The 17,994-nt window shown below is 36.3% G+C and overlaps 1 protein-coding gene and 2 long non-coding RNA genes across 3 annotated transcripts; 1 reads left to right on the top strand and 2 right to left on the bottom strand.

Moving 5' to 3' along the window:
• Positions 1-490: 490 nt before the first annotated feature.
• LOC149270902 (uncharacterized) lies at positions 491-1,216 on the top strand. Its single transcript, XR_016268499.1, has 3 exons — positions 491-692; positions 755-868; positions 926-1,216. It is a non-coding gene; the product is annotated as an uncharacterized LOC149270902 (long non-coding RNA).
• Positions 1,217-1,824: 608 nt separating this feature from the next.
• LOC149270901 (uncharacterized) lies at positions 1,825-4,908 on the bottom strand. Its single transcript, XR_016268498.1, has 3 exons — positions 4,888-4,908; positions 2,051-2,137; positions 1,825-1,984 (listed from the first exon to the last, which is right to left on the bottom strand). It is a non-coding gene; the product is annotated as an uncharacterized LOC149270901 (long non-coding RNA).
• Positions 4,909-9,524: 4,616 nt separating this feature from the next.
• LOC108621200 (uncharacterized) lies at positions 9,525-10,532 on the bottom strand. The gene is made up of 2 exons (XM_018018422.2): positions 10,414-10,532; positions 9,525-10,308 (listed from the first exon to the last, which is right to left on the bottom strand). The coding sequence occupies exon 2, from the start codon at positions 10,296-10,298 to the stop codon at positions 9,546-9,548; it is 753 nt and encodes a 250-aa protein (XP_017873911.1). The 5' UTR covers positions 10,299-10,308; positions 10,414-10,532; the 3' UTR covers positions 9,525-9,545.
• Between the last annotated feature and the right edge of the window lie 7,462 nt (positions 10,533-17,994).

Genomic DNA, 17,994 nt, shown 5'->3' with positions numbered 1-17,994 from the left:
TATGCCAAAAATGCTGACAGAATATGATTAATTTTAACAACAACTTGAGCAAGATGAAAGTGTAAGTCAATTGTGACAGGCTCACCTCAAGTGAGCCAATCACATGACCGACAAGTCATAAATAAGTAATGCGATGGGAGACCGCTCTTAAAAACAAATCGACTGGAAAAAGGGAGTCGACAAGCAACAGAAAGTGTCTATGCCAGTGCGTCATATCGGTCAAACTTGTTTATTCACTTGATTTGTGTAATATTTTACGGCTACCCTCGACAATTGGCAAGCACGTCCTGTGAGCAGTGCTGTGCGACACTTGAGCTAACCAACGGCACGTGCTCATTAGCAGGTGCTTCCCCTTACCTGTACATGTGTATTTGCACTTCTCAAATTTGTTTCGCAAGCCACGCAATTTCGATTCGGTCATGCAAGATTTATTGTTGTATCGCTCTCTTTGTCTTAAATTATTTTTGAGCGCTCCCATTAAATATTCATTTGTATGTGTATTTAAATTCAAAAACAAAATCATTTTTATTTGTTAATTGAAATTGCGAAATCATGGTATGAAAGAATATTCTTCTTATATGTCATCCTATACAATGGAGTATCTAATTTTCAATTATAGTTTATATATAAACAAAATATAATTTAAAATTAAAATATATATGTGTCGCAGCGCAAGTGGTTTGAATATTTTGGTGCGTACTGTTATTCAGCGTTTTACCTACTTGCTTTATTCCCTTCCTGCATGTCTTCTTAGTTTTTACGACCTATACAGGGTTATCTATATTCGACTGACCCATGTTTTGTTCTTTTAAATCAAAGATAAACACAATTTTTTGATGTTGAATTTTTTGTATTCGGTAAGAAACAGGTACATCTACATTATATTATACATTATGAATTAAGAGTACTAATTAATCAATTTCAGAATTAATTAATCAATTGGAAACAATCGGCTAAAAATATGATATTTCAGCTATTCCAGGACCGTAAGCAGAAAGTTCACAAAATCAGTCGTGGTTGGTGTCAGTCCTAAATACTTGGATCCAGGAAGAGTGGGCCAAAATTGGCTCCATTAACCAGTAGTAGCCGTAAATAAAGCCAAATAGTAGTAAATAATTAGAAAACAAGTCAGAAAACTCTAGACGAGAGTGCTCGATATTTTATTATTTGCAATTGGGAAAATTATATATTTTGGAACAAATAAAATAAACATAAATCGCGTGCTCTGGAGTCGAACCTGAGACGTCTCGATCGAGCGTCCCGCTGCTAGTAACAACGTCACTTAACTTTTCGAACGTCTGATGGAAAAACTGAAATAGATTCACTACTGCAGCGCCATCATATATTTTGTGGGGTCTGCTACGCCTCCATCTGCCTGTTACATATATTTCAACAAAACCATTATACCCTGATTTCCCATTTTAAATGGGTTCAGGTAGTTATGAGATGTGTTATAGATCTGTACTTATATATTCGTATATATGTACGTATATATTCTAAATATAATTTAGAATTCGCATATCCCTCCCATGTTTTCATATTTAAATTAACAAAAAGAGACTTCTAACTCATGTGAATATTTTAATTACTATCTGGGAGTACAGTAAATGTGATGTGATGTGACATGATTTAGTTCTAGTGTAAAAGACTAATACAATACCTTTCGGCCGTGTCAGACAAGATGTGAATCAAATCATATTTTGACCAGTCCTGATGGGCCAATTCCTAAAAAAAAAAGTCTTAAGGGTTCAAACTGGACAAATTCAAAACCAATTTGTTGACCCAGTTTGAATAGCCACAATAAATAATTTGACCAGCTCAAAATTTCTGCATTATGATTGGTATATTTGAATATACATTTTATTTTAGAAACCAGAACCAGCATTTATTTTTTTGATTCTGGTGGGTCTGCCCATTGTGGTCCGACAGCAGCAACAGCATAGCAGCCCGATGTCAAGACAGCTAGCACAGCAGTGAGCAGAATCTGTCAGTAAAAGACACAAAAATCAGATTGTTACTTTTGAGTAGGCAAACAAATTTGCTTTCTTACCAGTTTCATGTTGATTGTAGCTTCCTTTAAAACGAAGATATCAATCGGACTTGGGCCTTCCATTTTATACCCTTTTTGAAAGCGTGACTGCAACGAATTGAAATAGATATGCGTATCTGTAATGTATCGATTTTATGGACATCTAGTCTGACACGGCCGATAGGTATTGTGTTAGTATTTTACACTAGAACCAAATCATGTCACATCACATCACATTTACTGTACTTCCAGATAGTAATTAAAATATTCATATGAATTAGAAGTCTTTTTTTGTTAATTTACATATGAAAACAGGGGAGGGGTATGCGAATTCTAAATTATATTTGGAATATATGTACTTTAAACATATCTATAACACATCTCCTAATTTTTGTTATATTTTATATACCAATTGTTACTTAATTTTTAAAATTGAAGGCCAGCTGCAAATAAAGCTGATAAATGAATACGTTTTCATTTTGCTAAATTCGCAAACATTCAATTGAATAAGTAGTTCATATGCAGTATATTTTATTAAAATCCGTTAAGTCAAGCTAGCTTCTTTTTTTCTTATAACTATAAAAATAATTCATTTCAATTCATTTCTGTTTTATCGTTAAAATCGAAAATCGACCATTTGACTTCGTCTCTGAAACATAATTTGAATACTGCTATAGCTGTTTGAATGCAAAGACTTTGTACAAGAGTCAATTCCAAATACTAGATACTACTACACACATCTAAATTAGATTATCTTATTGTGCAAGCTTATATTTTCTTATTATTTATTTATTATTTTATTTATTATTTTTTTATCGTTTAAAAAACTTATCGAAAATATTTTTAAAATTATATCTCCTACAACTTTTAAGCTAAGTCTCCAAATTTGTAATGTAGATTTTTATGCATTTTATACAATTTCGGTTTTTGTTAAAATTTACAACCACCCCCCACACCTCTATATCCACCCCCTCGCCCACACCTTTGTAAAAGGCGTATTTGAAATACTAGAGACTTGTGCTTTGGAAAATAAATGAATAAGTGTAATTATAATCTGAAAGTTTCATGAAGATCGTATGTCCACAAGAAAAGTTATTAAGCAATTAAGTTCTCATAGTAAGCGCACACTGCAGCCCATGTGTGCTTAGGCGTGGGTGCTTGTGTGCGTGTATGTGTGTGTTTGGTGTGGGTGTGTGCGTAGATATTGCTCGAAGGGTTCAGGGGATCTCGTTGTCGAGCAGTCTCGACTAGAGCTTTCTTACTTGTTATACCCTGAATCAATTGAAATGCGAAATCAATCATCGCAGACCCCATAAAGTACAGTCGACTCTTGGTTTTTCAAACCTGCGTTATTGCGAACCTCTCATTAATTCAAAAATATCGCTCAGTAATTCGAACTAAAAATCATTGCTCAGATGCGGTAATTCCTACTCATATGTTTAAACATTCGACAGTTCGAAATATTTTAAGAGTCCCTTGAATTTCGAAATAACGAGAGTCGACTGTATATATATCCTTGATAAGGGCGATGAGCCGAGTTGATATAGCCCTGTCCTTCCTTCCGTCCGTATGAACGCCTAGGTCTCAGAAGTTATAAGAGCTAGACACTTGTACGCGTGGATGCGTGTGTATGTATGTGTGCATAAAAGAAGTGCAGAATGATTCGAATATCAACTGGGAGGGTTCAGGGTATCTCCTAGTCATGCAATTTCCATTAGAGCTTTTTCTTAACTTGAGTTTTTTCTTAACTTTGCTGACATGACGCTAAAAAAGTTGCAAGCTTAAGCGGACCAAAATGAATAACCAATTGAATTTATTATTAGAGACATGTATACTTGCACTCTGCACACTTGAATCTCCTTGAATATTTTAGTTACAAAGTTCGTTGGGTGAGCATATCATGGACTGATGTTCATACAGTTTGTTCAAGGAAAGACGTGAGCACTCTAAATTTTGTTGAATTTCCCACCTATTGTTTATCTTTAATATTAGAAAAGGAGAATCCACTCAAGTGATATAAGAAACCCATCTGTGCTACTGTGCTGCGCCTGCTGCTAGTTGATGCAAAGATTTAATGCACTGATGAAAAGATTGAATGCACTCCCCTTTGTCATGGTTTGGACCAATTAATCTGAATGCGTCTCCAGAAGCATGAGATGCCCAACAAACTGAAAACAGCGAACGGCAACCCAAAGGGCAGACCCAAAGGGGCAAAATTATTATTATTCTCTTCTCTCAGGAAACAAAGGCAACAGTGCAGCAATTGTCGAGGCAATCTGCAGCGAAGCGTGTAAGCTGGTTAAACAAGCGCATAATGCACAATAGAAAGAGAGAGATGGAGAGATAGAGAGAGAGAGGGAGAGAGAGAGACAGATAAAAGAGACAACAAAAATATTATATTAATTTCAGAGTTTGAGTCGATGCCATTTTCTTGCTTGCTTAACTGATTTATTTCAGTTCCTTTTGGGATTCCAGTTGTCCTCAAATTCTTTTGTACATTTAAGCGCAGACATTTCCTTTGTTTTGATACTGATAAAATGGATGCCCTACCGGGCATAGCTCAATTATATGTTGCTGTGCAGCATGCCTCAACATTTGATGAAATATGCTAGAAAAAAATGTCAAATGCCTCTGATAGCTGTCCACTGCGATTTGAATATGGTCAAAATCTCAGGCTCCATATTAAAGGAGCTATGCTATATGTCATGTAGAGCGCAGAGGCAGTAGAGAGAGAGAGAGAGAGAGAGAGAGAGAGAGAGAGAGAGAGAGAGAGAGAGAGACAGAGAGAGAGAGAGAGACAGAGAGAGAGGAAGAGCTGAGTGACGAATATGCGAAATTTACTATAATTTAATCCTTACCATCATCCCTATTATTTATTATTTGTTCACGCTGTATTTCATCAGAAATATTCCTTTAGCTAACCTTTCAATTATCTAAATCACACATTTTTCCTCGCTCACTGAGAAGTTGTCACTGACAGCTGAGGAAAGTTTGCATTAGTTTCACTCATGACCTGTCAATAATATTTCTTTTGAGACACTTCAATTGAGAAGAGTGGGCTGCGATTGAATCCTTATCATTGAATAAAAAACTTAAGATGCCTTTAAAATAATTGCCAAGAATGTTTGAGATGAAGAACAACTTTATTTAAAATTTTCATTCTTATCGAACTTAAAATTATAAACAAAGAATGATCTGATGCATGTGGGCTAAGACCCCAATTTCAGACAACGAAAATTTGTGGAGCCTTCCGAACGACTTTGCCATGAGCGATTATTATGTGTAATATATCGCAGGAATAACATTTAATTAAATAAATGTGTATAAATCTATAAAATGCGTATTACTCTTTGTGACTTTAGACTTTCTTCAAAGTGATCATTCTTTGAATGAAGAAATATACTTGAGACTTTGTACTTTACTTAGGAATTTTAACAACCGAAGCAAACAATTAATCTAAAGCTTTTTCCTCAGTCCAGCAATATTTTCGCTAAGCGCTTGTTTGCTTGAGTGCAAAGTTTTGTGTGTTGAGCATATAAACGAGAATGTTGAGCATATGAATGATTGCTGGTGCACACATGATTGTGAGGACTATAAATAGTTGAGAGAAGCGTTCAGAAAATTAACTTGTATATTTATAGACAATTATGAGCCCTAAATTGGGGCAATTACGAGCACTTTTCGGGCCCTATTGGTGCCCGTACATAAACAAAAGAAACGTGCGACCACCCGCAGGAGTCGCAACCCTTGCACACATTCCCCGTAAAGCCAGCAGCCACTCCGAAGCCAATAATCAAAATGACTAGCAAATATGTTATTTAAGAGTATGGAAAAGACGTTGCCGACCTTCAGGCGACTTTCGACTGGGTACAAAAACGACCAACATACCCAAATATTTCGAAATGTCAACGGGGTCATTAGGCAAACCATTGGCCACCCACACACACACACACATATACATAACTCTATGTATATATACATATATCTATCCACTGACAGCTGGCAATGCTTAATTAAATGCCCCGCAAAAACAAGTTTATTTCACTCTAGCCGTTTAAGCGCCTGTCAAATTAATGTTTAACTCTGGCTTCCTGCTCAACTTGTCTGGCAGGATGAAAATAACTTCTACACTATAATATAGGCAGCTATTTCCAGCTATATTTGCAAGCTGCTGTCGTCCCTTCCTGTGGGATTCTTCATAAAATAGCTGCAGTATAGTTGGTTCCTACTTATTGCTGTTTGTATATGCATATACTTACGTGTGTGTATATTAAACGGAGCTCAGTTTACTTCTTGCTAAACTTTCTGCATCTATTTATGATGACAAAGGCCTTAACAGCTACGTCTGCAATAGTTTGTATAACTAGAGACAATAGACTTAAAGCGACTTGAAACTTTCAATTTCTCTCAAATGCCGTTAAGGGCACTAGTCGACAATGATAAACAGCGAAAATTAGTTGAATATTAGACATCACAAACTAAAAGAATTTATATCCCATATTGATACGTCCATATCAAGCACATGGTATCGCAGATCTTTGTATACCAATAATTTATATAATATTTTAATTTATATAATAATTAAATACGGAGTGTTATAGTATAAAGTAAATTTACAAAAAAATATAATTAATTTCAGTGTTTCATATTAAATACTGAATATTTTATTCTTTAATAAATAAAAATAACATTTTAAACAATTATATTGTATAATAATATAAATTAAACAGTTTAAGGGGATACTTTAAGCATTCAGTGTTGAACCCTCTTGCGAAAAATTACATTGATAATCATTTGGAGCACCGTAAATATCAATTAAGAAGTAGCTGTACAGCCAACATCTGATAATCCCTGCTAGAACACTGAAGAGGCGTCGAAGCAGGCAACGCATTATCTCCCAAAGAGAAATGACACACTTTGGTCGAATACTTACAGGATTAAGTCCCCACTTCGCGTCTGTGTGAATAGCGTGAAAGAACGCCACGAGCTCTACTCCTGTTGTTCTACTCTCCCATTTATATTACTAACGCATCTGTATAACTACAGGTAGGCGAGAAGAGACTTCGACACGCAAGGGCTTTTAAGTCAGAGGACAGGCGACATTTTCATTTGTCAACTCTCTCCTGGATCTGCTGCTAGCTGTTGGAGGATGCTCACCCTTGGCAACAGCTGATTAAGCCCATTTATCAGAAGTGACTTTCAAGCCAGCCAACAAGCTGCCACTGCTTAAAGTTGCGGCTTAAAGCATGCAGTTGCTCACACAGGGAACAGTCGGCATGACTTGAATGTTGCAGAAAATTGAGGCTATTGTTGGGGCATGACAGCAACAATAAACATTAAATTTGAGAAGTTATACACACGTCAAATAAAAGAGACATATACAATAATCATTAAAACTTTAATTGCATATGATAAAAGCTGAACTTTGTTTGCTTTCTGTTTTTCTGATATTATAATGATATGATATAATGAATGTCTTTCGGATATTTGTACGCAATGTATTTATATCGTTATGAAGGACTTAGTGCTAAGCCATTCGAATTATTGTAAGAAATATATTTATATTTTTGGGAAAGGTAATGAATATAATTTGCTAAATTTCCCGTGCTTACATGCTTAAATTTTGTATAGCAAAATAAATATTTTTGCCAGGCTGAGTTCGTTATGTTGCCTTATATTAGATAGTAACTCACATTCATGTGAAATAAACAAACTGAAATAGCTTCCCACTTAACTCCAAAACAATGCCAGGTGAGGCATTTAATCAATCGCAACTCAGCGTCCTTCGAGGCCTCGCCCCTTGACGTCTGCCTACTTGGCACTCATCGGAAATTCAGCTTCGCATTTATCAAATAGTTGGCGACTTTCCACATGACGAATTGGAGCAAGACAACCGAGTGTACCGGCAAGCAGCTTATTCTGTCTCCAAGGATTAGGGGCAAGTTCTCAGTCGCTCTGCTAGGTATGGAGTCCCAACAAATTTGTCGCGTTGACAGGCCAACAAAAACTTTGAATGATTAATCTGAGCATTTGTTCAGCAAATTGTTGGTGATTTTTGCCAATTAGTCTTCCCATCGATGTATCTCTTAATTTCGATTGTCAATCAAATACGTTGAGTCTTAATTCGATGTCACGACTCATTTAATTTCTTATGTCTGAGGTGCTTGCCTTTTGGCAGTCTGTCCACATTGATTGTATGGCATAATTGAATAAATATGATTGTTTCACCGACTCGCTAACAATTTAAAATATGTTAATTTTTTTCGCAAATATAATTTTGTAAGGCTATTTTGTTATGAATGCTTTTCAAACTTAAAGCCGAAATTTTTGATGCACAATACTATACTTAAAGGTATATAATAGTGATATTTATAAAGTTACACGAGCAATACCAGTATTTCTTTATCCCTCATTTGCTTAGCCCAGTTTTCCATAACTTATTACACAAGCCAAAGGCGAGCAGCTATCTGTCAATGTAATTTTATTGGCTGACCAATCGAATGAAAAAAGGATGCTCAGGACTTCGGTGGTGTAACTTAATTTTGTCCTTGTTAGTCAGAGGCTTGATTTTACTCTCAATGGGCAGTCTAAATGGTTTGTGTGCAATAGCAATAAAAGCCCGAACTCTTTAAAAATGGTTAAGCAAGATTGGCTGCTTTGGTTTAAGTATAAAACAGACAAATGAAAACATTTTCCTACTCGTGTATGATTCTTTATATGTTTTCAATTGATTTTAGAGCCCCTAGAGAAATTTCTGGCGAAATTAAATTTTTTGCCTTTGCAAAGTTTCGGTAGTAAGACAACAGCTACACCTAATCCTACCCACATTTTCCGTAAAATTTAAAAGTCAAACTTATTTGTGCTCTAACACTATTCAGATTCAAAATTTAGCAAACATTGAAAATGAAAGTTCATATTTGAGCACCTTACCTAGAGTAAATATAGTTTACCACCGGACTTATGCCTGCCTATTATTGAGTAGTCTTACTCTATTCAGACCGCCTTTAGAGGTCAACTTCTCTCCGAAACAAAGCGCTCGATGACGCATGCTGATTTGTGTGAATCGAAACTGTTGGGCGAAAGTTTCATATCCGTGTCCGTCGAACACATTTTATTTGCAGGAATTATGTGGCTATTTTTGGCATAAAATTGTTGGTCCTTTTTGGGTGTTGGGACTTTTTATCAACTCGCTTCTGGCTGAATACACAGCGCACTCAGTGCAAACTCTCGCACAGAAATAGAGCCCGCAGCCAAATATTATAACGTATATATTTACAAAATATTTCGCATTTCTTTTTGCCACTTTTGTTATCCCCTTAGAGGAATATGTTTGGCTACATTTGCACACTTCACTATACCCGCTTCAAATATTTCAGAGTGTGTATTCTCTTTATGCTAATTTCATCAATTCCAGCTGTGAATTGTTGCACCCTTTGAATGGACGAGTTTCTATTCCGCATAAACCACAATTGTTTTACACTATATTACAAAAAAGTTATTAATATTGTTTTACTGTTCAGTAACGTTCTTTCGTATATTTTGCATGTAAGGCGAAGCTATAACCCAACACGGAAAGAACCAGATGGATCATATACAAAAACATTGATGATATTAATGTAGCGGAGAGCATATATTCTTCAGATCGGTATACATCTAGGTGGCGATTATGTACTAGGCTGGCACTATAGAACGTCATTAAAGTCACGTATAGGAAAGTCCATCCATCGGCGAGCACCAGGTATCCTTTATGGACCGAAAACACAACAATCACTGTTAGTATATAGACGATGGTATAGACAATTGTTGCTATCAACATTGCGCGATAGGTGGGTATGCAGCACAGCGGACAGCTTGAGGCAATGCCGTACAGAATCACGTTGAGCACCAAAACCGCCAATACAACCGCGGAGGCCAACCACGAACTCATCGAGGTCCAGTCGTAGCATATGACACAAAGGGTCATACTCTCGACGGTCACGAAGCCCAAGGTCCAGTTGATGGGAAACGTGTCGTGCAGCTCGGTATATACCATGAGGATGATACACACCAGGCCTGTGACCAGCCACATTAGGCACGGCATCGGCACCGTGCCGCGCAAATCGAACCTCGTAGTCCTCGCTATTGCCATCTGGCTCAAGCCGATGGCTACGAAGAGCAATGCCACCAAATAGATCTTCTCCATTCGCTTCTTATCCCTCCTCGTTAATCTCAATGATAGATCGCTCTTCACCTTTACTGATTTTATTGAAAGAATTTCGACGGCATCCATTTTGGTTTTTCTTTGGTAAATTATGAAAATTTATTAATCTTGAAAGCAATGTGTACGAAAATATATAATAAATGTGTCATGAACTGAAAAGAGTTCTTGGATCGTCCCTTAGTACCTGAATTTGTGAACCTAGTATTAGATATTGCTAGCGACTTGAAATTTGAATATGCTTCTCTCATCAGTTTTGTACTTATGCATAAATTCAACTCGTTGAAGGCTTAGCGCCGCCTTCTTATATATTCTGAGACTGAAAGGGTCAGCAGTAGTCTGCCTATTTAGATTTGGCATAAGTGGCCCTTATCTTTATCTCTGTCTGCACATCTGTATATATTATGAATGTTCATGCCTGAACACGCGTATACATTTGCCAAGCAGAAGTGTCAATTCATATGCACAAGCACTCCACCCCGGTCACATGTTAGACCACTGAAACTGGAAGACAGACATGGATACTCTGCTCAGACACAACAAACAACTCATAAACCACCAATACGTAGTATAAATCTAGCCTACAAATATTTGTATCTTATGTTTTAATCCTTATATACTATATACTATTCTATATATTATAATTTTACATACATTCATATGGTATATTAGCCCTGTAAATTCACCTTTCTGCAGACAGTGCTTACCATTCACCATTCAGCTGCTGAGGAGCACACGCTAATCAATGAAACGTGCTGGCTTTCAATGTGGTCTGTCCTGACACTCGGCCATGTTTACACACGCCCTCTGGCCACCTTCTATTTCTTTCTGTCGGCTTTGGCCAACAAGCGCGCGGCAGTTGGGCTGCATTTTAATTGGCATTAGCGGTAAGACAAACAAACGTCAGAAAACAACGCGCGGCATGTCAAAAGGCCCAAACGGATGACTTCGCGCCTGAAAGTTAAAAATTCATTCAAACAAACATGACCAGACACAAATGGCGAAATGTCAGAAGTGAAAGCACCTGACATAGCCAGTTTGAGGTGATTAAGCTCAATCGAAATTAACATTTGGTAAGAAACGTATATTTTTAAAAATTTATTCCTTGCTATTGCTTGCATAAATTATTATTCTATTATTACTCTAGACGACTTAATTATTTGTTCAGGCTGTTGAGGAAGTTTTCGTATGCACTTAAAATAAATAATTGTTGGTCTTAAATAAGCACCTCAGTCTATCTATCATACAACGGCCATTATAAATATGACTTTCGTGATTAGATCAGGTAGTACTCTCAATATTATTATTTATCCAAGGGAGACTTAATATCATATTAGGACATGCATTCAAAGCCTCCCTTTAATGCAATCAGAAGCAAAGCACGTGTGCAACAACTTTCTTTAATTTACAACGAAATAAGATGAGAGCAATAGCAAGGCTCGCGAAAATCTGTGATTTGAGATGGGAACGCTTAACAATTTCGGTATGAAAAGTTGTACTGTCACAAAGGCCATAGCCAGAATATCGAACGGTTATTAATTTCATTTGAATCAATGCAAATTTAGCAGAGTTTCGTAATTAAATTGTAAATTCGCATTTATCAATGCGAAAATAGTAGAGTCAATTTATTTTCGACATATTATTACCAAAATAAGCAATAATAAAGAATTAATAATGCAAATATGCTGCAAACACAGCTGAAAGCCAAATGAAAGTAATTGAATAGAACGCCGAGACAAAGGATAATTAAAATATATTTAAATACAAATTGAACATTGCCTTTGTCACGATTTTTACAAAAAATTGCCAGATTTTAGAGGTTTTTATGCTCTTTCTTCTTTGAAATTAAATTTAAAAACCTTATTAAATATTTAGATAATTAATTTTATTCTGTTTCCTTTAATATCCGATTTGACTTTTTATAAACAATATAAAAACTAAAAAAGACATATTTATACACACATTAAATTTTTTTTCATATTTTATTGTTTACTTATTTAAATTTCGTTATTATATGCACGTATGTACATTTTTTCCCGCCGTTCACATTCACACACACATTCAATGACAGATGTGAGTAAGTATTATGGCAACTTGCCATAGTAAGTAATTTAGATAAATACGCACTCAACACTCAAGTCGATTTGATCAATTGTGCATACTCAAATATAAAAGACTTGATTGTGTTGCCCATTTCCCTTGGGTGAGTGTGAAAGTCAAAATGTATTTCACATAATATTTGGAAATTGCTATCAATGGCGAACTGACAGCTAACAGATGTGCGTTGCCTCGGCTTTATGGCTGTTGTATATTTAGCTATGAGTGCTTTAAAATGCATAAGAATTTAATTTTGGCTTCGGGAACGGCACAGCTGAAACCGTTAGCCGTCACGTATACGCAGCGATAACCACCACCAATCATCTGTCTCTGCAGCCACGTGACATGCGATTGAACGAATAAATCAGGGAGCTAATAAATTTTTGCAGCACCTCAAAAACCGCCCGAATGCGAACAACGCTCGCAATAAACATTAATGCCAGCGAGCCATTAAGAAAGCGCAAGTTAACAGGCAGTCAAAAGGAGCCCACTGAAAGCTTGGAGGGAAAGGGAGACAGATCTAGAGAGACCAGAGCACGGAATGGGACACAGAGCGAAGAGGAGTTGGCTGAAAGGTTGATTCGGCACAGACCTAGGGAGCATGTGCTTATACAGGCAAGCACACGCACACAAGAATCCACGCGACACTTCCGGTCTTTCAATTGAATGCGTTGTGCACCACGCGGCGTATACGTGTTATTTTCCAGGCGTATGCGTGATTTTTTCCGCTCTTCACCGTGGGGACTGTTTAAATTGGCTTGCCGTTTTCGCTTTCCTTGTCGTTTCTATTTTCGTTTTAATATATTGAATTTTATTATTAAAGACTACATCATGCAGCTGGTCCTCCTGCCTCTGTCGTGTTTTCATCAATTATTATCAATTAACGTAGATTCAGTGGTAATGCAATGAAAAATATTTCCAACTCACTGTTATATATAAAATGTAAATGTATATTACATTTGTGTTCTAAATAACAAACCTACTCAAACAATAATAATAATCCTTCGGCTCATGTAGAGTGTAAGTGCCAACAGCTACTATTTCTATTCAAACATTGCCAAATCATCTAAATACTGTAATTGTTTTCTAATTGTGAGTGTGTGCAGGTCTACATATTCAACTTCGTCTTTATTCGAATAATTACTACTATATGCTATACCTGCATCAACTTTCTATTAAATCCTAGCTGAAGCTTGTACTTTGATGTTCTTGCATATTCATATTAACTCAAATGGAATCAATGACGAAAGGAAATCGTAAGGAGTAGAAATAGATAGAAATTTAAAAATGATTGGAATATGACAAAGTGTCGGTAGTTACCGAATATTTAAAGCTCGTTCAAGTTAAATTATTTCTTGGATCAAAATTCTGTTCTCAACAGTTTTTCAATCAAATTAAAATTTGTGGTTATATCTTTACTTATTCTGGGGTCACTTTATGCTATACTCGCTCGCATTTTGAAATCTAGAAACAAACTTATATATGTTTTTCCATCTTCCGTACCCTGGTGGGCCGGTCCTTAAAATGCTTTTTGTCTTCGCTACCCTTGTTCTCAATTTAATTGCAGAGCTATATATAACGAGAATGATTTTTCTTTTCTTTTACGGCTCGCATTGTAGTTCTGTTTTTCGTTGCGTGCGTTTCTTAATTGTGCTTCAAAAGTTTTTCACCCGTAGACGAATGACAAAGCAGTTTGCATGCTGTTGCATTTGGAGGGATGGGTCGATGCATGGCCCCCACCTTTTTACCGCAACCAACACAAAAGGGCGTTCCTTTGTTGTCCTTCCCAAGTAATATCATGCTGGGCAACGAAAAACAATAGACACACTCTGAGAAAATAAATGCGAGACCACAGCCAAAGGTAAATATTAAATATTAAAACTAAAGGTGGAGCGCCCAAGATTTCCAGTGGACTTCATTCTAGATATCATCGTCCTGTTGACCTCAGTAAACTGAAGAAAAGAATAGAATTAATAGCTGCTGCTACTTGTTGACAACATGTCAAAGAAAACAAGTAAGAACGTTGCAGTCGGGCGATACCGATTGCAGAAGACTCATTCACAGCCCAAACGCTGTCAACCAGAGTATATAGTGCAATTTTCAAGTCTAGTGCGCAACAAAAAACAGGGCATGATCCCATTTAAAATGGGAAAATCATCGATAGCTATTGCTATGATCATTGCATAATTGCATTCAAATTACATGCATATGTATATAATTTATACAATTTTGACTTTTAATAATATACATGTATTTATATCCATATATTGGATACCGGCTTCAAGCTAGCAGCAGATCAGCGCGATTTTACTATACATGTGCACACACTCATCGTCTATTCTATGCGTACAGACAGAAGCGCGCCTTTTCTCACATTCTTAGAATTTCGATTGATTTCTGGACTTTCTAGCCGTTACTGTAGTTTTGTCTGATGACGCTCTCTTATTAAGCTATTCTATTTTAGCAGCTGAGTGCTCGAGCAAAGCAATGGCGCGGGTGCTAAGGGCGACGCAAGTAACGTTAGAGTAGGGAGGTTCGAACCTCTACTATGTTTTTTTTTTTTTTTTTCATACATTTTTCGTTTTTTATAAAATAGATATTTTATTGGGAAGGTGCGAGCTTGACTGAATGGCACTTAATACTTTTCATTTTCTTAGTCGAATAATTTTATAAGTTTAAATTTGTTTCTTCTTAAATAGCCCTCAAATACATATATGCAAATACATACATATGTATATATGTAAGTCTGCACGCATAGCATCAAGCATTCCAGCCTTATACACGCGCTCATTTGTATGTGTGTATGTATGCACACATAAATGCGTACTCTAGCATATTCTAAGAATCTCGTTGCGATTGATTTGTCTTTGCATTGTTTTTGAATTTCCAGCCACCACTCTGGCTTTTCTTTGCTATGTGGCGTCATAACAATAATGTGATTTCGTTTTAACTTCTATTGATCGAAACGACGCGGTGGTGCTGTAGGCTGAAGCGCCGACGACCATTATTTTAGCTATTTTGACAAACATGCTGTTTGGGTTGGGTGCGAGTTCAAATCCCGCGGAAAACACTTTTTTGTAAATTGCAAATTTTTGTTATTTTAGCTTCTTTTAAATTTTTTTAAATTCATAAAAATGTTTCCTTTTGTATTATGAATATCTATTAAGCTTATTTATATGTACAAATGCATAAATAGATGGCTGACGCATATAAATGTCGCGATACGGGCACTGTAAATGCCGATTGCCACGCCCCTAGTGGCCGTCGACTCCTCAATTTTAGCCAGTTCTTAGAACGAGTAACCGGTTACCTAAATGCAAAATTTGAATTCTTACGCTCAAAAAATGTGAAAATTACAGGGTATTTTTCGATATGCCACGCCCCTAAAGAGGCTTAAAAATTATTTTTGGGGCATCGATAGAGGGGGCTACCAGTAACTTAACTATCCAAATTTGAAGCTTCTAGCTCTTAAATTGTAGGAGATATAAACTTTTGCGGTTTGCCACGCCCCCTATGGGCGGACATATATCTACCATAGCTCGTTGGACTTGGGTGATCAACCCGCGTATATATACCAAATTTCAGATCTCTAGTGCCTAAAATATAGCAGAATTCGAAAAATCACTATATCTTCAGGTCCGATTTGCCACGCCCCTAAGGGACGTAGATATATAATTTTTTCACCCATCTTCATAGAATTAAAACATTAGCTTACGTGCAAAATTTCAGCATTCTAGGTTTATAACTTTAGGAGATACAGTTTTGTCCGATTTGCCACGCCCCTAATGGGCGGAGATATATCCGCCATAGCTTGTGATCTTGGGTGGTTGGCGCGGACCTACATACCAAATTTCAGCTTTCTAGCTCTTCAACAAACATGATTTCTGGTATATCGGAAAATGCATTTTCCGATTTGTCACGCCCCTAGTGGGCGGATCGGGAAAATTTTAACACTTTATAAATCGGAGATATACACGAGTATGTGTTCCAAATTTCAAGTCTCTAGCTTCAATAGCGCCGAAATAGATTGCGTTCATACGGACAGACGGACAGACGGACGGACAGCAAGACGGACATTGCACAAAACCAATATACTCATTTCACTTTCGTGAATGAGTCTAACAAGTAAAAAGGCTCCAGTCGAGACTGCTCGACTAGAAGATACCCTAAACTGATATTCTAATCATTCTGCACTTCTTTTATGCACACATACATACACATGCATCCACACGCACGCATAAGCCTACATGTGTATGTATGTGTGCATAAATGAAGTACAGAATGATTACAATATCAGCTTAGAGGGTTCAGGGTATCTCCTAGTCGAGCAGTCTCGACTGGAGCCTTCTTACTTCTTTACATCAGTGTCAGTTAAGACCCGGATAAAAAAAAAAAAAAAGTCTTCAAATCAAATAATTTGATTTGTATTTACGAATTATATTATATATAATTATAATATAATATACATAAGTAAATATATAGATACATTTTTAATATCAATGTTTAATGTTCAAAGCTGTATTAAATTCCTGTTGAATAGCCGCTTCTATATAATATTACTGAACTTTATTGTGCCACACCCCATCCCGTTTCAAGACGGTTTAAATTATGTAGTTATATCACGCACAACTTCAGCTGATTTTTACCACCCTCGTTGTAGCTGTATATAAAATTAATTTTGCGCCAAGCCAAATGGAACTTGCCGTGAATACTTAAAAATCAGATTACTTTTTATTGATATGAGCAATCGGTTTGCTTAACAAGAAAGCTCGTCATGTGGGAGGAACAGCTCGTACCAGTAATTGCAATTGCATTACTCTTAAGAGCTCTTGTGTAAGGAATAATAAAGCCTTTCAGAAAATTTAAATTTTAAGACATTCCACTTGCGATTCATATGGCAATTCAGTTGGACTAAATTATTACTTGTATGAATAATGTTTTACCTGTTTAGATTTATTTTATAAAAATCAAATTTAAAATAATTTTACACTTGAAAGTTCTTCTAAAAGTTTTAATAAATGAAATGTAGATCCAAACAAAATATTATATTCATAAATATGAATATTTTACAAAAAATACTCGAATATCTAAAATTAATTACTTTAACAGCTCTGCTGTTAATTAATTTTTGTCAAATGTACAAAAATATATGTTCTTAATCAGATCACCGAGCTAGTCGATAGTCTATTCAGTTTCTATTAGTAAGTTGTTCAATAGATTTATTATGCTTCCGGCTAATGGTACATAGCTTCGCGTTAAAGCAATAAAGATATTTAATATACACATTTGGTGGAACTGGAAAAGTAAAGAGTAGACTCCAACAACTGTGCCTTACCACCGACAATAATACAAAGTGGAAAAACAAGCGAAACAGATACAAAAAATGTATTTACAAATATATATATCTACCACGAGATTGAGCTCTTTTGGTCCACCCTAATGTGCTGGTAAATACATCGTGTGCAGACCGTCTGTGTGACCAGGGGGAATACCCATTAATAGGTAACTGTTGAGTAAATTTAACGCAGAGTTTTATGTACTAGTGATATTATGCTGACACCCTAAATTATATACATTCATGATACAGATACGCACACCAATAGATTTAGCTCTTTTCATCCTGCTATCTTTCATTCTATAATAGCTATTGACATGACATGGCATGACATCT

The sequence above is a fragment of the Drosophila arizonae genome, chromosome 2, assembly GCF_054131065.1.
Source record: "Drosophila arizonae isolate 15081-1271.41 chromosome 2, UAZ_ARI_1.0, whole genome shotgun sequence".
Taxonomy (NCBI): Eukaryota; Metazoa; Arthropoda; class Insecta; order Diptera; family Drosophilidae; genus Drosophila; species Drosophila arizonae.
The sequence above is the reverse complement of the archived record's forward strand: the minus strand, read 5'-3'. Positions and strand labels throughout refer to the sequence as shown.